At 44.5% G+C, this 24,694-nt stretch overlaps 1 protein-coding gene across 1 annotated transcript; it reads left to right on the plus strand.

Moving 5' to 3' along the window:
* The first annotated feature begins 2,219 nt into the window (after window positions 1-2,219).
* Window positions 2,220-6,794, plus strand: BATF3 (basic leucine zipper ATF-like transcription factor 3). Its single transcript, XM_042789466.1, has 3 exons — window positions 2,220-2,507; window positions 3,082-3,186; window positions 5,667-6,794. The coding sequence occupies exons 1-3, from the start codon at window positions 2,430-2,432 to the stop codon at window positions 5,850-5,852; spliced, it is 369 nt and encodes a 122-aa protein (XP_042645400.1). The 5' UTR covers window positions 2,220-2,429; the 3' UTR covers window positions 5,853-6,794.
* Window positions 6,795-24,694: the final 17,900 nt, after the last annotated feature.

The following is a 24,694-nucleotide window of genomic DNA, read 5'->3' on the forward strand; positions in this document are numbered from 1 at the left end:
TCTCATTTCCTTTGCCACTTTGAACAAGAGCAGACTGTATTCAGGCTCAAGGGGACCATCCTGCGACTCTTCCCATACTTGTGGGATCCTGGAAGCCTTGCGCTACAGCTGCTGGGAGTTAGTCTGTGAAGTAGATATTTGTTTGGTACTCCTAACTCCTGGGTACGCTGCTTGGGACTTGGTGCTGTCGGTAGCCTGCTTGTGCAGTGGCTGTTAACGGCAGCATTGCTCCTGGCACAGCATGAGAGCTTCACGTGGGGTGGGTTCAAAGCCCCTCAGGGGAAGGGGGCTTTTTCGCCCCACAGATCACTCTGAAGGGCTGTTGAGGTATTTTGTCTGCATGGTTCATAGATTTTATTGCAAGAGAATATACCTGTTCCCTGATCCTATGAAAGTACCAGCTTCTAGTCCTGTTTATTTCAACTGTGCTTAAGCTACAAAGGCAGCAAGGAGCCCTGTGCTCTCTTTTTGAGCAACTGTCCCAACTAAGTCTCTGCTTGTACCCCTATTTGTCCTCATTTTCTTTAACTGCGTGATGTGTAATTAATGCAAGATTGGATTGTTTCAAAGGAGCAAGTGAGAGCAATTAATTCACTGTCTCATTTCTCTCTGGCAGCTCGGGCTGCCTTCCAGGAGATGTTGGTTTGGATCCTCTCAGCTGGAGAAGGGCACCACACCCCCGCCTTCTGCCACCTCTGTGAGCACCCCCTCGGTGAGGATCCTGGTGTCAGCACATTGGATGTCAGAGGAAGGGAGAAGCCAGACTGCCTTTAAAGAACCCAGGGGGCTGGGAACGTCCTGCAAGATGCTTGGGAGACCCAGAGCAGGCTGGGGACGCAGGTGAGGTCAGGGCACCTCAGCGAGGGTGCCCATCCGAGCTGTGGGTCTCTGTGGCTGTTGGGGCAGGGAAGGCTCACGGGTGGGTGCTCAGTCCTCCAGGGTCAGAGGAGCTCTGAGAAAGTACAAAAGCAAAGGTGTGGGTAGCTTGGAAGGTGGAGACACAAGCTGCTTTAAAGTGGAACAGCTGGGGAGGAATGCCTCCCACCGGCAAAGTCCTGCTCAGGTTTTTCAGTAACTCAGATGGTCCTGGAGCCTACCAGGAAACCTGTGGCAGAATGCAGAATTCAGCTTGACTCCTGGACTCTCAGGCAGCACGGTTCTCTCACATTCAGCACGAACTGTTTGCCAGATTTTCCTGAAAGGATAGTCTATATTTACTCAGTTTGCAAACTTCGTAACCTCATCTTCATCTAAGCTGGATGACTCAAACTTCTGGGGAAACCAGAAAAATAGAGAAGTATCCCATTTATGAAGATACCTGAGGCTTTACAACTGACTGCCCTGCAGTTGGGGGGGCACTCGACCCTGCTAGAATTGCTGTGCATTTACCCCTGGGGGTTGAGCACAGCCAGGAGTGCACCTTAGTTCCCACCTACAAACGTATCTCCGGTAGAGCAAGGACGTCGTTGAGGTACCTGTCGGTGCAAACCTCTTCCTTCGGAACGGAGGGCCAAGATTAGATTGTTCGATTAGAATGTGAGGTGTTTGGATGGGTGAAAGAAACGTTGTTCAGCCCGTTGAAATACTCTGGACAGAATAGTGGAACAGAGAGATTTTTGCTGGCGGTAACTGTTCTCAGCAGTCCTTGTCCGGCTTCGCTTTTACAGGAAGCCTGTGGCGTTTCCTTGTTATTTAAGGGAACAGGGCGAGTCGCGAAAGTGAAAATCGCTTCATCCCGGCACCGAGGCCGTGCCCTCACACCCCTGAGCCCTGGCCGAGCCGGCGGCCGCTTCGCCGGGGCTCCCGCCGCCTCCGAGAGCCGATGTGGCGGGCGGGAGCGGCCGGGGCTGGGCGGAGGGGCGCGGCGGGGGGGCCGCGCCGGCTCCCGGGGGCACGGCTGGGGAGAAGAGAAACTGCGGGGCGGTTCATTTCTTCAGGCGAAAACGCGGGTCGGGCCGCCCGGAGGGGCGCCCGGGTCCAGCCGGCCCCCGGGGCTGGGGCTCTCCGGGGGATTTTCAGGCGGCTGCTGCCCGGCAGTGCCGTGCCCCCGGGGGTGCGGGCTTTCCCCCGGCTCCCGAGGGCTGAGCAGACGCCGCAGTCCCGCGGGGACACGAGCTATTGCCGGCGTGGGGAGAGGGCTCAGACCCGGAGCGGGTGTGTGGGGGGGGGGGGGGGGGGAAGATCTGGGCCGCCCCGGGGCCCCCGGGCGCCACGTGAGGGCCACGCGGGGGCCACGCGGGCGGCGCGGAGCGGCGCGGAGCGGGTCTCCCGCGGCGGTTCGGCGGCTCCGCCCCCGGGCCGGGGGATGCCAGGTGCCGGGGCGGTGCGTCCCCTTCCCCGCCCCGGCCCGCCCTCCCTCCCCTCCCCTCCCACCCCCGGCGGGCCGGGGGAGCCCAGCGGCGCCCCGGGGCGGCTCCGCAGCCGGCGGGATGTCGTGTGGCGTCCCGGCGGCGGCAGCGGGCAGCGCGCTGGCTCGGGGCGCGGCGGCCGAGGGCAGCCAGCAGCAGGTAAGGGCAGGGCGGAGGGGGCTCGGCGCTGCGGGCGGGAGGGCACACGGGGCCGAGCCGCGCAGCGCCGTGACGGCCGGTGCCCGCTCCCCGGCTCTCGGCCCTTCCCTTTCCCGGGGGGGCGGCTGCGGGGCCGGCTCTTCCAGGTAGGAGGGCGGGCGGTGCGCTCCGCGGTTGTGGCCCCGACGCGGGCGGGCTGGAGGGGAGCGGAGCCCGGTTTTTGCCTCCCCGCTGGCTCCCACGTTGGCGCCGGGGGGAGGCGGGTGTGAAATGCTGCCCGTCGGGTCCCCACCGCGGGTGACGGGGGTGCTCGTGTTCCGCCATCAGCGGCAGAGCCGGAGCCGGCGGGGCGGCCCCCCCCCCCCGGGCGTCTCTGCCGTCTCCCAGCCCTGTGCGGCGGGGCAGGGGGATGCGCTGCCTTTTGCAGGCACCGTGCGGTCTGTGGGAGGCCTGGGGTAGGTGCTGTGAAATTGGAAGTACGCGCTCGTTCTCAGAAAGAGCCACACGCCCGATTTCGGGTGTCTCCGTGTGCACCTTAAAAGAGAGCAAAGTGTTTCTGGCTTCTGTATTCCAGAGTCATGAAGAAGATGACAGGAAGGTAAGGAGGAGAGAAAAAAATCGAGTTGCTGCACAGAGGAGCCGGAAGAAGCAAACTCAGAAAGCAGATAAACTTCATGAGGTGAATGGGTACTTGATGTTTTGCTGGCACACTGGGGTACCGAGCGCGGGACCTTATGATAAATGGGACTTCATGATAAATGGGACTTCTTCAGCAGGCACGGGCCTGTCTTCACACTAAGGCAGCTCAGAGAGCTGTGGGTGTGAGGCAGAGGCAGGCGTGCTGCAGGGTGCCGGGCCGGGAACTCCCGGACACTGATGCTCGTGTTGGACAGGGCAGCTCTGCCATCGGTGACACTGCCTGAGGGAGAGAGACGTGGTCCTGCCCTCGCCTCACCCTCCCTCTTTTGCTAACCCCGTGACCACCCTGTGAACCAGACCACAGGGCTCCTTCTGGGCTAAACAAACCCATTTTCTCCCGGATTAGTGTTAAGCTTGTCACATTTGCTATGGCGGTGGATGAATGCTTACTGCCTCACGAGGGAGAAGGCAATGGAGGAGGTGGGGACTGTGCAGCTTAGTGGCAATGATGGCTTAAGTCAGTTCTAAAACTATGGTGTGAGACAGAAATACCCGGCTGAAAAGGCTTCTTAGGAACTTCAAAACCTCCAAGCGTGAGAGCTCGGTTCAGTTAGCTGTTATACTTGTATGCTCTGATAAATAACAGTGGGTGTTTCCAAAAAAACATGAAAGTAACTGATTCTTCCAGAAACTCTTAATACTTCTCAATATCACCATGTGGTATAGTTTTCTCTGGTCCCCAGTGCAAATGCTGGAGGACAGGAATCCCCTTTCTCTGGTTTAGGATGTTACCTCACACAACAGTGCTTTTGTTGTAACCACAGCACTGGGGGTAAATATTAGTTCTGCTGCTGTCATTGTGACTGAGCCAGTTGTTCAGCACGGGCTTTTCTCTTTCTCAGTGTGGAAGGATCTGCCGACAGTCAGGAAAGGCCAAGAGAGGGACAGTGTGGGGAGTTTTGGGTTTGTATTTTCCCAGATCTCCTCTGAGTCAGCGCCTGAGAAAGCCAGGTGCAGGGTGCTTCTGGAAAGGGGTAGCCCCTGGCCTTTGTGGAATCATTGCTGGTCCTGTGACTTCCTGCAGCCTCTCTGATGTTCCTCCTGACCTTGAGGATCTTCCTCATGCTGGGAATCTTCATTCTTGGGCAGGCATGTTTTCCCAGGTGCAGGCAGATCTAGTTGAATAAGAATTCATTCTTAGCAAGAGCAGTTTGATAGCCTCATCCCTGAAAAAGGGACAGGGCAATGGGAGAATAACACTCCAGAACTCAACCCCGTGGGGTTTGGAGCAACAAGAGGTGAGCAGAACCAGAGTCAGAGATGGACAACTTTGCTGAAGTTGGCTTCCATAACGTGTTAGGAGGACCATGCCTGTTTTACTCTGTGCATGGGAGAGGTGGTGGGTGATGGAAGGGTGTGAGGGAGGGCAAGGAGATCCAAACTCGTACAGCGAAGGGCAGCAGAGGCAGTCCCAGGCTGCCCAGAGGAGCACTGCATGAGAGGCTCTCCCTACTGCCTCCTAAACAGGCCTTTTAAGGCATGTGTAGGCTTTGAAGTTTGCTCTGAAGCTTTCCCGGGGAGGTGAGATTGAGTGGGTGAGTGTTGAGGCCCAGGCCAGCAGCGAGGTGCAGACACCTGCAGGTTTTCCGTGGGCTGGCTCTGAACCTCTAGAGCTCTTCTCTTAGGGATGAGAAGGCTTGACAGCAGGGGACACTTGAGACATGCAGTTATCAAAAAATGTGACACGCGAGTCTCACATCCGTCACAGATGTATGCTGCAGAGCATCTCAAAACTCCCCTGCAATTAATAGCAGCTTATTCATTGCCAGAGGAGCCTTAGCTCAAAAGCAGCACAGGTCAAGGATAACCAAGGCAGTGGGCAGGCCTTCTGGTGATGAAGCAGGGCTGGGAAGAAGCTGGCAAGATGCTCCACTCCTCCTGCTCTCGAGTTCCCGGGCATCTGAGCAGACGGCTGCAAGCCCCGGCCAGCCCGGAGGGATGTGGCTGGCACCGGACTCGTTGCGCGGGGTGTGCCTCTCAGCCAACACCTGGGTAAATGGCCTGTCCCTGCGCTGGCCCGGGCAGGGACTGCCCTTCCCTCACCGGTAATGCCAAGCACTGGGTTTTCCCAGCACTTACCTGCAGTCGGTGCTTTCATTTTCTCTGCTCTGACAGTGCAGAGCTGCCTTGCTCAGACCTTCCCAGCAGGGCTGGAAGAGGCCACTCCGGGGACCCAGCCACCCACACCTGCAGCCCTGGGGCTACGGGGCACCCCCAAGGACCAGCAGCACCTCTCAGTCTTCAGGGCCATGAAATGAATCGCAGCGTGGTCAGGGCACAGGTCGTAAACCACTTGCGCTGCTATAGCACCCAGGCTGTGTCTGTCTTTCTTTAGCATTTTGCACATTGTAGTAAGCAACCACGCAGTTTTTCTACGGTTACGTGAACATACGCAAGGTGGAAGCACTGAAAGGAGTGTTTTGACTATGAGTAGGCTTTTTTTTTGTTTTCTCCTTCCAGGAATATGAGTCTCTTGAGCAAGAAAATACCTCCCTGAAAAGAGAAATAGGAAAGCTAACAGATGAAATGAAACACTTGAGTGAAGTGTTGAAGGATCATGAAAAGATCTGTCCACTGTTGCACTGCACCATGAACTTTGTGACCGTCCCAAGGCCTGATGCACTCGCCAGCTGCTTGCCAAGATGAGACCACTCCTTGACCAGCTTTAAATGCGAGGTGTGAAAGTGCCATTAACCGGGGAGACTTGAAGAGCTGCCTACTTACCGTGCAGGTCTTCCACTGAAGAGGGCTGGACTTGACCATGCAGCTCTTTTCTACATTGAAGTCTCTGAATCTCAGGAAAACACCAGTATGGAAAAAAGACAACTCGAACTGCGACTTCTTATTTGGTAGAATCTTCGAGCCACGGTTTTGCATTCAGAAATGTCAAAGTACGGTGCAGCCCACCATTGTGCGATGGAATGTAGTCAGGGAAAAGTACCGACCTTGGGCTGGGATGCCTTTCTTCCACATGTCCACTGCCAGTAACCCTTTGTCACTTGTCATCCATGTATATCATGTTCTGGCTGCTGTTTGTTTTTCTCTAAACAGGTTTGGCTAATAAAAGTGATGTCCCATCTTTATGATGTTCTCCACCTTCCTCAATAATCAATGTCTTTATAACATCTTTACTTTTTTCATACTGGTCAAATCCAAAGTCTAATGCTAATCTTCCTGTCAGTTGTTTTATTATTTGCTTATCGCCTCTTCATTGATTCCTCTTTTGAAGTGTGTGTAACAAATGAGTTTTCCCAGTCTTTATTTCTTTAATATCCCTGACCCTCAGCCCTGCTGACATTAGTTCTTGGAGTGTTTTATATCCTAAAATATGGCTTGGCCAATTTCTAATGATGATTGTCTGCTCTCTGTGGAAGAAAAGCAAAACAGAGTTTGATGGTTCTACACATTGTTTTAAAAAGTAGATTTTAAAATCTACTGTTTTGATGCATCCACTGGAAATTAACAAATATCTTTCTCATTCATCTTGCATATTGCTTCTGTTAAATGATATCTGTGAATAGAACAAATTGACTTCAGCTAAGCATTTTGTTCCATATCCACACTGAAGATGTCTGATACTGCTTGCAAGAAAAGTGTTATGTTTTCTTTAATTTTTTTTTTTTTTTTTACGAAAAGGAAGAATTATGACAGTATTAGTGAGAAATACACAGAAAAATGTGTTTACTTTCTCTGAAGCTTCTTAGTAGTGTCTAGCTCTAGAAATGTGAATGCTGTAGCCTGGGATCCGGCAGAGTGTTTTTCTCACAGTATTTCCCAGTCAGAGAGCACCTTTGGATAATAAAAACCTCTACCCCTTTGCCAACTCTCTCACTTCAGCATTTGGATTTTTTTAATTTCAACTCATGGGATTCATTTCTCCTCTCACCAGGACCATAGTATTTATAAGCAATATATGACCTCAAATGTCTAAAAGTTTTGGTTTTTTTTTTTTCTTTTTTAGCTTCTTTCATAGAATGATACATTGCTGATGGCTGCCAAGATAGAATTGGGGAAACTGTGTAGTTAGCTCTGCCTTCTAAAGGGCCCTCTCATGCCATTGTCTTAGGCTAGAAACTCAAGACAACAGGCCTGAGCTGTTGGCTTCTTTAAAATTTTTCATGAGGTCCCCAAGAGAATTTTCAGCATTTGCAGAAGCTATCGACAGCCTAAATGCAGTCTTCAAAGTTTCTTATGGACCTGTAAGAACTGAGTCATTCTGCAGAGAAAAACTGGTACAGTCTCTGCCAAGGAAAATTAAAGTTTCAGGACGCTTCACATTATGCTTTTTGGATAATGTCCTTGATATGATTTGGTGTGTCACCCTTAAGAAAGGAAGCTATCTTAAGCATCTTCATCTACCCATGCACATTCCTTCAATCGCTGGATGCCACTGTGTAACTTAGGCTGAGTAGAGGTGTAAGGGAGAAGGAGGCGTGTGGTGGAAATGAACAACATTCACTCTGGGAAAATTCATTGTAGCTTAGGGCAGAGGGAGAGAGCAAGCGGATGTCTCGCAGCTCTTAACTAAGTATGTGCAGCTGAGCTGAGGCTGGGAATGCAAAGTAGTTGAGTTCAGGGGTGGTGCAAAAGCATGGTCTCTCCTGTGGAGCCCTGCAGACCCCCAAAAAGGGAAGGAAAGGTCAACCACCTTGTCCAGGACAGTCCATCCCAGCAGAATCCTCCTAAGGATTTTGTTTCACAGGTGCTTTCTTCTAAAAGAAGAGGTCTGGTTCCCAGTGTAAACCCCTCCTTCTTACACATATATTCTTCTCAACATCTGTCTAGAAACTGGCTGCAGCTTACCATTCCGTAGTCCAAGATCTATTGTACACTCTTCATCAGTAAGCACTCTGGTTGCTCTGCAATGCAAGCTTTGGTCCAACGTGTTTCTGCGTTGGAGTTTATTAATTGTATAATGTCTATGCAGAGTGCACAGGGGAAGACTGCTGAATTCACAGCAACATTGTGTGCTGGCAACAGCAACCTAATTCCAAGGCTAAGCTGCTACTCCCTGGAAGGGCTGGGTGCCCTGCAGAGACACTCGCTGCCACCAGTTCCTTCCCACAACCGCAGGGTGTAGCTCCAGCCTGTGCATCATGTCCATTAGCAACAGCAGGCTCTGAACCCTCTGGGGCCTCGGCTGCTTCTGCCTCCTGCATCTATTGCATCACTGGTTTTCCCAGCACTATTTCCAAAGGGCCTTATGCATCTTTTTTCTGTTTAATAGATTAACCAAGGCATCTCTCACAAACAGTATATTGTGTGGCTAATCTTCAAAGGCAATTTGGAACCCCAAGAAAAAGAAGTCAGTAAAATGAATGTCCCAAGTCAAATAAACCCAACGTTCTCATATATTTATAGAATTAATGTCATAGCTGAATCATGGGTCAAAGGGACAATGAACCCTTAAAGCGCTGGCTTATGTATCCCTAAGCAAATAATATGCATACAGGCTGACTACAGCCTTTGTGGGAGCTGTTCATAAGGATATTGATTTACAGTGTTTCAAAACCGAAAGTATGTTCTGGAGCCTGGGATAATTGTTACATGAATAGGGAACCAGAAAGGAGAACAGAAAGGAAAAGGCCCTTTTGTTAAGGAAGCGACAGAAAGTTTGTTTTCAAATCCAAACCTCTCCTTTTGCAGCAGAGTATTACACCATCACAAAAAATGTTTCATACCTATATATGGCTAAAATACTGCTTGATGTATTCTAGGTTCAGAAAGCTTCCAGTTAGTTTGATTTGTTCCCTATAACTGTGGTCTGTATTACATTCACATGATCTTCAGGCGCAGGTATATAGGGAAGATCTTTTCTATGTTCAGATGGTGGTTCATGTGAGGAGTACTGTGAATTACAGTCTTGTTTGTGGATATGTAATGTAGATGAGGGTTGCCAAGAAAGCTGGATTTTGCCTCTTACGTTCACAATGAAGGTTACAGTTTGTCTAGATTTGGTTAGTGTGGATTTCCTTTCTGTATTTTCTGTGAGTCTACTGAAGAAGCAAAATGCTCAGTGCAAACTTAGCCACAGATAAAAGTATTAATTCCAGGAGCAGACTGGGTCCAATTCAGCTATTTGTCTATTCATTTCTTTCAGTTGTTGTTGGGTCAGATTTAAACTGGTCACATTTTGAAAAGGTAATTTTAGCCTCTAAAGGTAAAGAAATCAATAGAAAGACAAAGTCAAGCTTCCCCAAACTGCTAGTGTGAGTATAACAGAGGTCAACTATTATACCTCAAGAGAGCTGATTAGAAAGTTGTGCTCCTTCCCACTGATGTTTTACATGTATATCTGAGAAGATTTATAAGTGTCTTCATGTACTCATCCAGCATTTTGCTAAAAATACACCTTTTTACAAACATATTTAAAACATCCTATTCTACAGACTTCCTATTCTTTTCCCTGGTACCTTTTACTGTCATCTGCTGCTCCTTCTGCAATATCTGCTTATCTCAGCTGCATTTGCTATTTGCAGTAGCCTTGTATTCTCTCACCATTTTATTCCAATGCCAATTTTTTTCCTTCTTTCATATTTCCTTCTGTTCCTATGTAGATTGGTGACAACATCGCTTAATGTTATCGGTATTAGAGGAACAAGGCTAGTGTGAAGGAGCATATAGAAACTGAACTTCACTGATACACCCTGAATATGATTAAAGGCTTTTATGTGTGGCTAGTTTTGTTAGTTGAATATTAAGGAAGGTGCCTGTGCAGTCTTTTAAAATGTACTTGAAAGTGACATAACCTTTGCTGTAGCCTATAAAACCCATACTGTTTCCTGTCCATAGATGAATGCTTTGCTGCATGGCATTTGGGGTTTCCATCTGTGAATCAGTCTAGAATTTCTGCCTCAGTGAAAGTGATAGATAAAACAACCATTAAAAAAAAAAATCCCTTTTCTCTTCTTCCCATCAGTGCAGTGATATAATTCCTGTCACAGGAAGGAAGCATGTCTGATAAGCAGGAGAAGTGGTGGGTTTATTTACTGTTACAAAGACTACTGTTATTCTCTTTATAGGAAGGTAATTTTCTGTTTGTAAACCCTGGGTTACTGTCAAGTGGTCACTGGAGAAACATTTTACATGTACATACAGCATGTGGTGTAGGCACACATCCATAAGGGAATGAAAGATTTTAGATTGATTCTTTGCAGAAAGGTGGGGTTTACATTGATTTCACTGGAAGTAGAAACAGTCCTGCAGCTGCTTCAGACGACATGTGGCACTATGCTTACTAACTTGGGTAATATTTAACTCAAGAATAGCTACAGGCTAACTTGAAGTGGGTAATTCTTAATAAGGAAACCATAGCAACAATCATCCCTGTGATTGCGTGCTCCTTTTCTGGTACTCATTGAGGTTTTTTCCTAGATAGTTCCTATGGAAAAAATCCATAAGAATAGAGTAGGAATTTTTTTCTCCCACTGTAGAATTTTTAAACCATGACATTAAATGTAAGGGCTTGACTATTCTGGAAATAGCTGGCATAGCTTTTGTAAATTAGCTAGTCTCTACTAGTTATGTGTTTGGTCTGCTGTAAGGGAATCATTATAGTTCCCTTTAGAAGTGGATAAGCTAAACCACAAAGGGCTGTCTTGGTATAGAATGAAAACACTCATTTGAGGAGTTAGTACCGAATGACTACTGTGCTTCAATTTCACTGCTTATCTCATCCTGAAGCAGATTGTTCATGTAGCCAAACAGAAAATGATATCTCTAATAGGTGTGTTTGGTGTGTTTGTTTTAAATCTGCATTAGAAATTCTTATTGCAAGTGTTTAGTAAATTCTATAGACTGCCAGTATAGCCTGCTGCACTCACCTGGGTACTGTCCGATTAAGTCTACCACAGATTGTTCCCATCAGAACTCAGTTCTGGATAGATGTCTCCAATTATCTGGAAGAACTTTCTCCTTTAACTGTCTCATTATGAACTTGTTGTCATGTTTTCATTATTCTAAATTATTAGAATGTTAAAACTCTTGAGATTCTAAACAATGGTCATAAGTAATCTCTCTTGGGATTAGCAAACTATTAAGGTTTGTCTTCCCATTGTAAAGTAAATCTTGAGAATACTAATTTTTTATCTGTTTTAGGTAATATAATTGAGGATAAGGAATAAACAACAAGACTCTGCAAATATTCGATGCAATGCTATACAAGATACAATTACTTGGAGATGATGCGAAGCAGTACAAGAATTTAAAAACAACCAGAGAACTAGCTGAAGGAAAATGACAATAGTTTGTTTTGAAAAGGGAGCTATCGGGCTAAAGATGGGTTTATAAGTGGATGTTCTCAAAGATTGATCACAGACCACTCTTGTTTACTATCTTTGGTAAGGACTTTGGATACAAAGGAACCATTAATACAGAAGAAGATTGAAATATCATGCAAAAGAAACTGCATGACCTTGCAGAAGAGAATAGAAATGCCATGACAATTAATCATAGAATCATAGAACAGCCCAGGTTGGAAGGGACCTCAAAGGATCATCCGGTCCAACCTTTTGTGGTAAGGGGAACCTATGTGAGATTGTCTAGCACCCTGTTATGATGCAAAGTATACAGTCACAAACTTGAAGAACTATTAACAAGAATTTCTGTCACAAGATGGAGACTCATCAATTGGAAATGACAGTGGAATGAACAAGCAAAGGCATGTTAGTCAGTAATTGTTGCTGAGGCACCAATGCAGTGTGGCAAAAATAGGAACTCAGATACATAGTAACGAAGTTGTGTCTTTATTTGTGTATTTGTTCTTAAAGAGAGAAATATCAATTTAATTATGCAAGGCTCTGGCAAAACCTCATCTGGAATTCTGCATACATTGCTGCTTAACCATGATAAAAAAAGATGAACCAAATCTAGTACAGGTACATAGAAAGACTGCTAGGAAGATTAAGGGAATGAGGAATCTATTTATTTTAGACTTAATTTTAGACAAATGAAGTCTTATCCCTGCTAATGTAATTACAGTGCAGTAAGGACCATGTAAGGGAAAGAGCTATCATAGATGAGAAGCAATGTTAGTAGAAGAACAAATAGGTATAATTTGTACATATTTTTTGAGCAGTATATGTGAAGAATTTTCTACCTTTCAGAACAAAGATGTTCAGGAATAGCCTTCCAACAGAAACAGGGTATGTGAGCAGTGTTGTGAGTAGGCATGGACACATGCAACCTGCTTAGTTTTAGGATGAAGCTTGATTAGTTGATGTGAGACCAATTGAGTACGCTAGTGATCCAAAATATTTCCTCCTGTCCCAAGACCTTATTCTCTTTGGAGAAGGCCTGCAACTGATCTTAAAAGGAAGGAGGATCTTAAAATAAAACAAAACAAATAAAAACAACCCCCCCAAGGTCCCTGAATCTCACATCATTATCCAGAAGCTCATTTTGATAGGAGGGCTAACACAGGTGTAAGATTTTGTCAGAGGCAGAGTCTCTTATCAAACTGAAGTCTTTGATAACATCCAGGTAAGGAAACGGCAGAAAAGAGAAGGAATATTCTTCTTCTGAATGCCTACCACTGATACAGTACGTTTCCAGAAAAATCAGAAAACTGTTCACAGAGAAACAGAAACAAAATCTTACAGGGATTTGGGGAATTCCCCAAACTGTTTAGTTGATGACTTTAAAAGCTGAGTTACCCCAGCTTTGCAAATATGCACTTGACAGAGGATTGCAGGCAATTTTTTTTTTCTCTTACATCCAGTTCATTGATTAAATATATAAACAGGATGTCTTTAAGAGCAGAAGGTTTTAAAACAGGATTTGATACTAAGCAAGAGATCTACTAGTTCCCTTTTAGCTATTTGAGTTTCATCTTTGCTTATCAGAGCTGTTTTAGGGTACAGTAATTTCCAAGTGCACTATTGGGTTGCGAGGTAAATAATCTCTAGAGATGAATATTTTTTTCTTTCTTTTTTACTGTAAATGACAATAGTACATAGGCTAGAAATTTCCCTTGTAAATTCTGGTCATCCCATTCGTTTGCTGAGTTCCAGTATGGACTCAGGACCTACTCTGTCAGAGCACTGAGAGGTTACACACTCTTGCTCATGCCTTTCTAGGGGTAGATGGTGATCCATCCGCTGTGTTTAAGGACTTGATTAATGGCCAGGAGCCATCAAATTTGAAAGAGACTTTTTGATCATACAGGTGAGGAAATTAACGACAACAATTTATGCATTGTTTATATAAGAACAGAAGTTCCTTTTTCCAGCTGAATAAAATGCTGAGGGAGCCTGTCTGTTTGAACCTTTGTACTGCTGACAGTTCTACACTTCTCCTGTCTGGAGTTTCAGACAACTCAGGGAGCCTTGAACAGTCAGCGGGGTCAGCCCACGCAGAGCAGCTCGCAGCAGGGACCTGATCTAATTGTGGATACAATTCAAGCAGATAGTATAAATGGAGATATGGGTGACTGAGAGCTGTATTATGGAGTTACATGACTATTCAGCCTTTTTATGATCAATTCTAAATGACACTCACATGTGAACACATCTGTATTTTTACCATCGTGTTAAGAAATTATGTGTTTAAACATTTCCCCCATAAATTATTACTATCTTTTTGTATAAATTTGATTGATATTTTACAGAATTCAAAATATTCTACTTCATTCATATGAAAACCAGTTTATACAGTTTTCACCAATTCTTTTTGCATCACTGTTTGTTTCCATTTATTTTCTTTATATTTCCAACTACAAATTCAGGAAACAATGTACAATTGTATACAATTACTTTGAATTCAAGTTATAGCTTTTATAAGAGTTGGGATAAATGAAATTATTTTACTTTTTAAACACCAGATAGATATATTCAGAAGAAAAAACAGATGACATATTTTGAATTTCACTTTTATTGCAATATATGACACCAGAAGCATATGGAGAGACTCTTAGCTGTCATCTTCTTGGTTTATTCTCACAAACTGGAAGAATATACTATTACAAATTATAACACAAGAATATGCCACTGTTGCACAATTTCTTAATAAAAATCCAATTACACAGTCTGCATACTTGTTTTATACCTAGACAATAGTGTTTCAAGAGTAGTAATTCAGTTACTGAATGCATATTTTAAATAAGTGAGAAAGCAATAATCTATCCCAACTCAATATATAGAGTCTTTGCTTACAAATGTTCCAATTTCCCTAATAATTTTTTTTTTTTTCCCCATTATGCTATACATTTTCAGAATGCTGCTTAATGAACAATTGTTCTTCATTCAGGTCTATCATGCTTTGCAAGGTACGTTGCTGTTGGTCATTTACCATGTAAAATGTTTCTCTTCCCAGTGTCATCTGCTCATTTCACCTACTACGAATATAAGTTCTTCAAGGCAGAGGATTTGTTGCACTGAGTATCCAATTCAGGGAAAAGTTCCAGTACTTTCCTGATCTTTCCATGCACTGATACACTTGAACAAAACTCCTCTGCTATTATTCATGCTTTGTCATGCAATAATAACGGCTGTGGGAATATCAGACTGTATCATGTGGCCTGAAATGGTCGGTTCTGTTTCATGAGTTGAGGCTTCATAACAATTCAGTGATGCTTTCCAAAGCCACTTATCTTTTTATCAGCCATATGCCCTGCCCTGTGACAGCTGATCGCCTCTACACTTTGCTTTTGGTTTTTCTTACTATCCCTTCGGCATACATAGTATCTGTTCATGCTTGGCTCAGGTTGGGATATTTCAACTGTAATAATTCAGTGTGATTTTAGTTTCACTTTACTGAAATATTTTCTTAACTCCATCAGAGTTACATCACTGTTACGCACATGTATAGTGCGCATTTCCTCAGTTTAACTCTGCTCTTACTTGGAGCCCCTTCACCACTGAGTTCATAGATACTGTCATCAGCCACATTGCACCCAAAGGGCAGACCATGGAACATGGCATTTCATGTACATGTTACTACATTACTACATGTTAAAAAAATATGTCCAGTCCTGCAGCACATTCAAGGAACGCGGTACATCTGCATGGTGGTCTGTATTGGCAGAATCTACTGCTCCGTTAAAGGACCATAGCCTGAAAGGTTATGCCTTAATGTGAGAAAAGAAAAACATAATTTTCTGCTTCAGGGTTCCTTTTTTGCTGTTTAGCAGCTAGATTCTTTCATTCTATCTGTTCTCTCTAAAATGGTTTTATAGCATACTATGTTTGCCAGCACAATATTAAATGGTCCCCAGACACTCTTTTAACTCACCTGTCATGTTTTCTACACTATACCTCACTTTGTAATTACTGCCTCCCACTGCCAGTAATACATGCCCTCCAGAAGGCCCTGTTTAAGACTGAGTAATAAAATACTGAGAGATTAACATTCAGTTGATGACAGATCATTTAATGCAACTCTTACCAAAACTCTCCAGCGTCTAGGAAATTGGCAGAATACAGTTGATGGCTGCTTTCTGATGTCATTCAATTAGCAACCAAGGGTTAGTTCTCTGATGTTATTCTCTGGAGTTTAAGGGAGCAGATTTCTTTTTGAACTTCAGTCCTCTAAGGGCATTGTATAAGGTGAGTTTAATTCATGTGTATTTGGCAATTCTTAGATTGCAAACTGAGACTTGCATTACTGCTTCAGCACTGTAGTTAGTAAATTTAAATATTTTCATTAAGTTGTATGCTGATACTCCCAGTAAGAGCACAAAAGCTTCCCAATCACGGATCCATACTCAGGTTCTGAAGTTGGATGTTGCAGCCTACATTTTCTCAAAATCTTATGGGAAATTGTAAATAATTTCATATGTTGCCAAGCACTTGGATGATTTGCCTTATTGATTTAAAAATTGTAGTCCCAACAATTTAACTGATACACTAAAACACCACACCTGTTTCTTTCCCTGTACCCCACCTTTATGCTATCTTGGCAATACAAAGGAATTTGAAAATGGGTGTGGATGACATTTATCTAATTTGCAAGTTGCTTTCAGTAGGAGTGCTCATCTGGGTACATTCCAGCTGTGTAAGAGCATTGATAAATTGGCTCTGGAAAAGTTAGCAGCCACAGTTTTTACTGCATGGATGTCATTCTGCTCCTCTGCCACTGATTACCAGAACTGACAGAAGGGAACATACCCCTGCCTAACCTACTTCAGTTCTCATTCAAATGCCTTGGTTCCTTTGAAAGGCCACTAATGCCTTAAGGTAAGATGTTGCAGTATGCTTATTTGTGTTTTATTACTGACAGACTCAAAGAGTGAGGAATTTTGGTTTTAAATTTGTGAGCGGTGCTGGAGTGAAACCTTCTCCTTCCCACCCCCCAAGTCAGGGGGATTTGTCATCAGGGACTGCCTTTCTACCAGGGTTTCAACCAGTGTGTTCAGCTCCTACTCAGTGTGGGGGGCGACGAAGGCAAAGGGCAGAGACTTCAGACATCCAGAGAAAAACATTAGCTTCATTTGTCTCTGAAATCCACCTAGGCTAGAATTTCATGCCATACTAGCACTGTTTAAAGCACCAATAGCAATCCTTTCTTTGTGAGAGTAGGCGCACATACAGTTTTCTGGGTGGCAATACTGTCTAAAGCAATTTTGCCCACTCACCCCCACCCTTCTCCTATTGCTTCCCTCCCTGTGGTGCCAGCACAATACTTACGGGCTGCATAATAAACTCAGTCAGTGAACTATAGATGGCTGAAAAGTATTATTGCTTGAAAAAACACCCTTTTTCTGAGCGTCTTTTGCCTGATCCTGTTTGCAGAATGGCTTGAGAAACATCAGGAATTGGTGCAGCTGAAAGAAGGGAGCTTGCTGTAACAGAGAGACAGAAGTAAAGGCAAGGGAATGCCTTGAATTGGTAGATCATGCTTGCTACTGAGCACTTCGTGTCATGAAACCCTTCTCCCTCATTTGGCATCCAACATTTGTATACATACATAGGACAGATTATCTATCATTTGATAGCTGCATATGTATCTCAGCTGGCTTGTTAACATGCTTTAGTAATAGTTGAACTCTTGGACATTAATAGGCAGTTGCGATGCTATCATTTGTTTCCTGAATTGACCACTTTCATGCAGATGAAGGCGGCAAGCTGGTTACTCAGAACTATGTTATTAACGGTCATTATTTCTCTGGAACTTTATTGATTCAAATGTAATAACCCAAAAAGATCCCTCTCCATCTCCACTTTTCTTTGGGAATATACAAAGTAGAGAAATCATTGGAAGAATTAATGACTGATTTTTAAGTTTTTCAGTGATTAGAATGATGATTTTTAGATTTTGTACATGGAGATATTCTTTCTGATAGTAACTTCTTAGGTATTTTCTGAACCTTTGGATGTCACACCTGCCTTTATTTTTAAAGAAATTTATGCCTTCAAGAGAAGGCATTAAGTGATAAATCATTTTTACCTCTGCCTCGATACTTGCTAAAGCAGTACTGGTTTGCTACTTAATAAGAGATTATTCTTCATAATTGTTTTCAGCGTTTCAAACCCCTAAACTAGCCTTTGCGGTACTGTGAGCACAATATGCACAATGCATTTGAACCCCATGAATCAGGCAGGATAAGCAGTCCATCCATACATCAATTCACTCTGTAGAAAGGTTTGCCATCACCAATAAAACAGACTAAGGTCATGTGGAATGAAGTGCTACTCGTAGTTTCCTCATACACTTTTTATTAGAGAAGCAGTTGCATAATGTACAGTAGTGGAAAAAGAATGTCATGCTCAGCATCTGAGGTGCAGAACAGTGGTTCCCAAGCAATGAGGCAGCATTCCAGGCAAGACGTGAGTCTATGACATGCAGGAATATGCTCCACAGGACTCCTCTGGGAGCTGCAAAACATTGACTATCTTCTCAGGTGAGGTTTAGCTCCCCAAAAGGCCACTCAAAATACTAAGCATTCTTACTGAATCACATGTAATTTTCCCTTGCGTACCTCATATTTCAGTTCTTTCTGATTTTTCCTGTGATGATCATGTCAAAAATTAAACCAATTAGCTAGTATCTATTCCTCTGACGCTTGCCCATCGTAATATTGGTTAAGGGTTTGGAACAATCACATGAAAAGTGATGAACAGGGAATTCCTCCCGAGTTTACACCAAACTCACTGCCTTTGGGGACAAGGTTTTGGGTGGTCAGTCCCTGAATGCATATTATCCTTGCTGAGGAGGCATGATCTGTACGGTCCAGGGTTTATGCACCTCCCTAAGACTCCAAGCCTTGAATGAAGGAGCAGTGAATGAAGTGTTGGCTACAAATTGGATAAGTAGCCATAAATGTAAAATCCTTTAAAAGCCTTAAGATAAAGCTGTTTACAAGAGAAATTGCACCTGATGTAAAATATGTTCTGCTTCCAGTTGAAACAATGATTTGGGGTAACATTTTTCCAAAAGCACTTAACCATTGTGTTGGCCAGTTTACATGCCCATTATTTAAAAGTTGTTACACATTCCTTTGCTCAGCATTTCAAAGACAATGTGGCTTAAATTGTGGCGGCATTCCTGTCAAGATGACCTTGGAGATGTTTGTTACCACCTTCTTGCCAGAAGTTACCAGTTGTATAGCAGAATCAGCAGAGCAGATTATTCTTGTCTACTAATGATCAAACTACTCCTCCAAATCTTTATACTACAGTGACTACAGAGAATTTACATGATTGTTATACATAATCTCTTCTGAGTTGCTTACTTTTTAGATCACTGTGCGTGCTTGTTCTCTGAGTGCATGTATAAACCCGAGAGCACGCACATGTGGCACAATTCAGTGTGCAATAAACATTGTAGTAACTTTGTATGGGAAGCAATGCAGATGAATTGTCAGGATGGGACTGTTAGCCTTGCTGAGCATCAGACCTAATTGTTCAGGTTCTTGTTATTCAGGGTTACGCTGGAACAGTGCCAACAAGGAAACTGCATGACTGTGCACTGTTTTCAGTTGCAGGACTTGAACAAGTTCGATGCCCTGCAATCCCCTGGTGCTACGCAAGTCAGCGCTTGCTAAAATGGCATCCCATTTTGGGGATTTGAGCTGGCGCTTCTGCGTGTGCTCTGAGGACACGTGTTAAAGGTGTTGGCTCGGGGTTCTTTGACAGCTATCTGTAACCCTGTGGCCCGCTGCTTTTTCGTTCAGTGTCTGCATGTAGCGATAGCTGTGCAGCTATGGTTTGAAAGGATCATTATCGCACAAATGGCTTTGGTATCTTACCCGTGCAGTGGAGCAGGCTCAATGGACACGGACTTTTTGTCTGCCTTTCACCACTGCCATCTTTACGTTTCTCTCTCATAAAGGCAGCTCGCCCGAAAGCCATCAGAAAATCCCACTGACTGTACTTCGTTACTCATGAAATACGGTCTATAAATTGCCTTTGGGGACTCTCCATCCAGATAGCTAGCAGGGTCAGAATTTTCATTTACAGGATCCGGGCTTGCTGAAACGAGGGGAAGTCCCCCTGCGGGCCAACACGCCGCGCGGGTCCGACATGCCTGGAAGTTACGCGCCCCTCGGGTGCGCTCGCCGCGTCCACGCGGGCATCGACCCACTCGCACGAGATCTACCGGGGCAGGATCCGGATCTGGACCGAATCCGGATCCGAATCCGGTCCCGGCGCGGGGGGAGGCGCCGTTGCCGGGCTGGCGCGGCCGGGGCGCGGGGAAGGGGCGGGGCAGCGCCGCCTCCCCTCAGGCGCTGCTCGTGCCGGCCAGCACCCGCCGCCGCGCGCTCCCAACGGCTGCGGGGGCAGCCGCAGGGCCGGGCCGTCCGGGCCCACAGTGTCCCCTGGCGGCGGCGCGCCCGACCGGGCCCGGTGGCCAGCGGAAAGCGAAAGCCTTTCGATTAAAGTCTAGAGTTTCGGGATTACGATGAAGAACCCGACCCGGAGCCCGGCGCCTCTCTCTGGTGAAGCACGGGAGGAGAGCACACGCTGAGCGCCGGTCCTGCGCGCCGCCCCCCCCGCCGCCCCGGACCTGTCCGCAGAGGGTCCCGCTGAAAGCGAGGGGTCTCAACAGGTTCCTGAGCTGCTGTAAGGCAATCTGTTGCAGGATTTGGGGCCAAAGTAACTAAGTTTTTATTGTTAGATAAAAATAGAAAATGCGTAAACCGCTTCCCAGCCTACCCGATTCGGTTTATGACTTTTGGGAACGTGTTGAGCTTTAATGATCTGCTTCTGACAACGGCTGCCCAGCCTGCCAAAAGCAGCCAAACCCAGCGCTGTTATAAGGGAATAATCATAATTGCCATAGAAATTCCAGCAGCCTTAGTGTGACTAGTCTGAATAGATGCTTAATGTTGGTTTACCATTAAATAGCCAAACTCTGCATGGCTTACTGCATGCAATGCTGTTTCAAATTAACTAAAGTACAAGAATCACATCGAGATGATGCAAAATAGACTCATAGTTTAATGCAAGAAATATGTAAAAGTCTTGCACAAGCCATGCATAATAACTGCATCTTTTTGGCAGCGGTGGTTGTACTTGTCATTTGCTGACACAGTGCTGAGTTAATCTAAGAAGCAAAACATGTAATGTTTCAGAGAATTGTGGTGCTTGCTTGGAGGATGGGAGAGGAAATGGAAAGACTAGTTACACTTGGATATTAAGTGTTAATGCACTGTCTTATCTTTAGTCAGTAGGGAAGAAGGAGTGGAGCTGCTGTGAGTAAAGTGCTTTTGAAAGCTTGTTTCACTTCTGCTTGGTGTTGCCTACTATCCAGCCAGCAAGTATCTGGTTACTGCCTTTGAGCTGTTCACAGGAGATGACCTGGGGACGGTTTGATTGAGAAACACGTACTGGAAATACCACATTTCATAGAAGGAGGCAGTGAATAGAAACCCTATGTTTGGGCTCTGTCTTACTCTTTACTATCTGTACTAGAAATGAAATACGCCATGGATTTGTGATTCCGTGTTCTGATACTCATAGCATGCTCCCAGTTCATGTTGAAGCGGTGGAAGTGCTATGTATATATGTGAATTAGAAGGTCTCCGTATGAGCTAGGCATTTCTGGGTTTGAGTGATCAAATTACATACAAGAACCAAGCCTCTCATTAGAGCAGTGAAAGACTAGATTGCAAGCATTGAATTTTGCCTTTTGTTGTATCTGTTGGTCATCAGTTTCATTCATGCTGAAGTCTGCGTTACTAGGGGGGATTGAAACCTTCATCATTCATGTTGCCTATGAAAAGAACCAATTCCAGATTATGTTCTTCCCCTCTAATTGTCCACGGTCTGCAACATTTCCTTTCATTATCTTCATTCATGTGGATGGTGACTCTTTTCCTTAGAAAAGTCAAGAGAGATGCAAGAAACTGTCTTCTTCCAGGGGCTGTGTATGCTGATCTATGATTTATCAGAAGTGAGGGTATTTCAGGGAAATCCTCTCTCAGAATCATCTTCTGGGAATGTTAATTTCTGAGGGAGCCCTGAAATAATTTTTCTCTCTTTTTATTTCTCTTATATTTTGTCTGCAGATTATGTTGCTGTTTATATCTGTTCCTATTTAAAAAGCAGATGAATATATTTTTCTCTGCCTTAAATAGTCTCATAGCTTTTTGGCACAAGTTCCCATCTTTACCAACTCAGTATTGTAAGATACAAACCCCAGAGCCAAACTTAAGTTTCTTATATCATTCCATCCAATAAGTATTGCTGGCACGTCCCTGCAGGGGATGTTTGCAATCATTTGCCTTGTTTTTCACTCTGGTAAAATAATGTTCTGTGCTTTACTCTATTAAGTAAATGGAGATTCATGACAGTAGAGCCAAAGAGAATCCTCTTATCTCTCTTTACAAAGATATGTCTACCTCTGAGCTTTTTATGGAAAATGAATCCAGATTTTCTGAACTGACTGCTCACTTTCAATCTATGATTTGGGCTCTCTAGCTGTTTATGTAACCATCTAAAAACTTACAGGCAGGAGAAAGTTTCTGATATATATTAGCAAGCGTCATGGTTTAGGCCTGGTTGGTAGCCAACCACAATGCAGCAGCTAATCACCCTCCCTTCCCCCTCCCCACCTGGGAATGGGGGAGGGGATTAGAGGGGTGAAGGGAGACTCGCAGGCTGAGATAAGAACAGTTTAATAATGGCAATAAACCGAAAACAATAACGATGATGGGGGGAAAACAAAAAGAAATATATAAACAGGCAATGTACAGCGTAATTGCTCACCACCCACTAACCAATACCCAGCCTGTTCCCGGCCAGCGACCCCGAGATACCAAGATCCCACAATCGCAATCCCGGAAGCGAGAGAGCCCCTTCCCAACCACCCCTCCTCTATATAGTGAGCATGACGTTCCATGATATGGAATATTTCACTGGCCAGTTAGGGTCAGGTGCTCTGGCCGTGCTCCCTCCCTGCTCCCTGTGCCCTTGCACACGGGCAGGACATGGAGAGTCGGAGAGTCCTTGAAGTCTCGGTAGCAGCTGAAAACATCAGTGTGCTATCAGCATTTTTCCCATACCAAACCCAAAGCTAAATCCAAAACACAGCACTCATCTAGTCCCTGAAAAGGAATATTAACTCTATTTCAGCCCAAACTAAGACAGCAAGAAAATTACATCTACCTCTGGGAGATGAAGTAAACCACGGACTCTCCAGATTAAAGTCCAGATTGGTCAGAATTTGTTTGGAAGTCTGAAGGGCATAACTGCCTTGGTTTGTTTCTTAGCAGATTGATGAAAGATGAGGTAATAGGAAGCTTTCTATCTGTTGCAAGACTTACATTACAGGGGTTTGTTTGCCCTTGTCCAGAGGGAACAGTTATGTAGTGGTCAGAGTAAATCAAAACTGGTATTGTAAAACAATAGCAACAGGGTTTTTTAGTGTCACAAGTTTCAAATAGACTCTTGCTCATTACTTTTTTATTAACAGATTTTCTTTTTTTTCTATTTAAAACCAAAACAGTTTCCACTCTTAGTAATGAAATGTTCCACTTAGTGAGAACGTGTGGAATACTATAAATCCCCTAGCAAGTTTCCTGCTGGCCTTCTTATCCATTTAAAATAAGAAAACCACTTTGTGATCAAACCTCCCTGGTCGCCACTCGTAAGTTAGGAATTGAAACAATTCTTTGTACCCTGCTTGTCTTTTTCTAGTCAGGGTTTTAGCACTTCAAAGAATGGTCTGTTACTTTGTATTTGTCTGCTGTTTTGTGGTAAGAAAGCCACAAATTCATATGTGGTTTCTAAGCAGTGTTTATTACACTGCATACTGAGACAAGTTTAACAATGACTTAAATCATGGTGTAAGTTTCTCATTGTATGTAAATTATTCCTAAAAGAGGAGAATGTGATAAAATGCAGTAACGTGAGCTAATTCCGCATTCAGCAAGCATGCAAAACAAGTGTAATTGAGATGCTTAAGAGGAAGAAGTGTGGGATGATAACCTATCTATTTGGGGAGAACTGTTTAATCTTAAACTAGTAGTTCATGTCACCACAGGCTGGGCTTTAGGTGCTTTTGGAATAATTGCCATCAGGCAGAAGCTGTGGAGCACACACTGAATGCAGCAGAACTGGGAGGCATGACTAGGTTTGAAGGAACTGGTTATGCACTGGGTTGAGCTGGGAGTCTTGGGAGCTGCGGAAAAGAGAATCAGTTGGTAGATGTGCTGGTGGTTTGTGTTTTGAGTTGGGGACTGAGAGTAGGGGTGGGGAAGCTGGGATGAGGCTAGGACTGAAAAAGAGCTAGAGAGGGAAGAGAAGTTCTCTTAACCTTTACTTCAAAGTTCTGCTCATCCAGAAATGCAGAATGAAGAGAAACACTTTATTTCCCTCTTGGCCTTTCTCTGCCAGAACAGTTTTTGTGACACTCTACTGCTAAGAGAGTATTTCTTTTTCAGTTTAAGACAGTAGCTTACCTGCTGAGGAGCGTAGATATACATAACTGAGAGATCTGAGGGAAAAACTTGTAACCTATTGTCACAATGCTTGCTACTGAGGCTGCTGCTCTCATCTATATTGTTGCTTTTTGCCATAAGGCAGATAATACTATATTCATTCTACAAGCCAGTACATATTAAACTTGTGCAGGTCACGCTGCTCAGCACGTATCTGTGAACAGTTTATATTACCTGTAAGTTGATTCTCATCTTACATACTCTGAAGAATAACCACTGAAGCCAATGATTTGCTTCTCTTGGACACCAGGATTATAGTTTGTACCAGTATTTAGTCATTGTTAAACTTGACCCATAAGGTTTTTGGAGATGCATATGCCTGCTCTGCTTCTGAATTTAGCTTGCTGCACTCTTACTAAGTAAAAGTCTGGAAGGGACAAAAGAGACCCGTCTCTGAAATTTTATCCAGCTCACATGCATGGTATGATACACAACAAGAACCAGAGCGTCCTCTGCCAGTCCTAGATCTTATAAAATCTAAATGCACCAATAATCACTGAGTTTATTTTTAAATGTTTAACATGACTCTCAAAGGCACATACACATTTAACATCTGTATCTTTTTAAAGTGTTATTTATTCTAATATATCACAGCTCTGGCAGTGATTTT

Source organism: Tyto alba, unplaced genomic scaffold (assembly GCF_018691265.1).
Source record: "Tyto alba isolate M040663 unplaced genomic scaffold, T.alba_DEE_v4.0 Super-Scaffold_16, whole genome shotgun sequence".
NCBI lineage: Eukaryota > Metazoa > Chordata > Aves > Strigiformes > Tytonidae > Tyto > Tyto alba.

Coding starts and splice junctions, on each gene's coding strand:
- BATF3 (XM_042789466.1), top strand. CDS start 2,430: ATGTCGTGTGGCGTCCCGGCGGCGGCAGCGGGCAGCGCGCTGGCTCGG. Junction 2,508..3,081: donor CCGAGGGCAGCCAGCAGCAG/GTAAGGGCAGGG, acceptor TCTGTATTCCAG/AGTCATGAAGAAGATGACAG. Junction 3,187..5,666: donor AAGCAGATAAACTTCATGAG/GTGAATGGGTAC, acceptor TTCTCCTTCCAG/GAATATGAGTCTCTTGAGCA.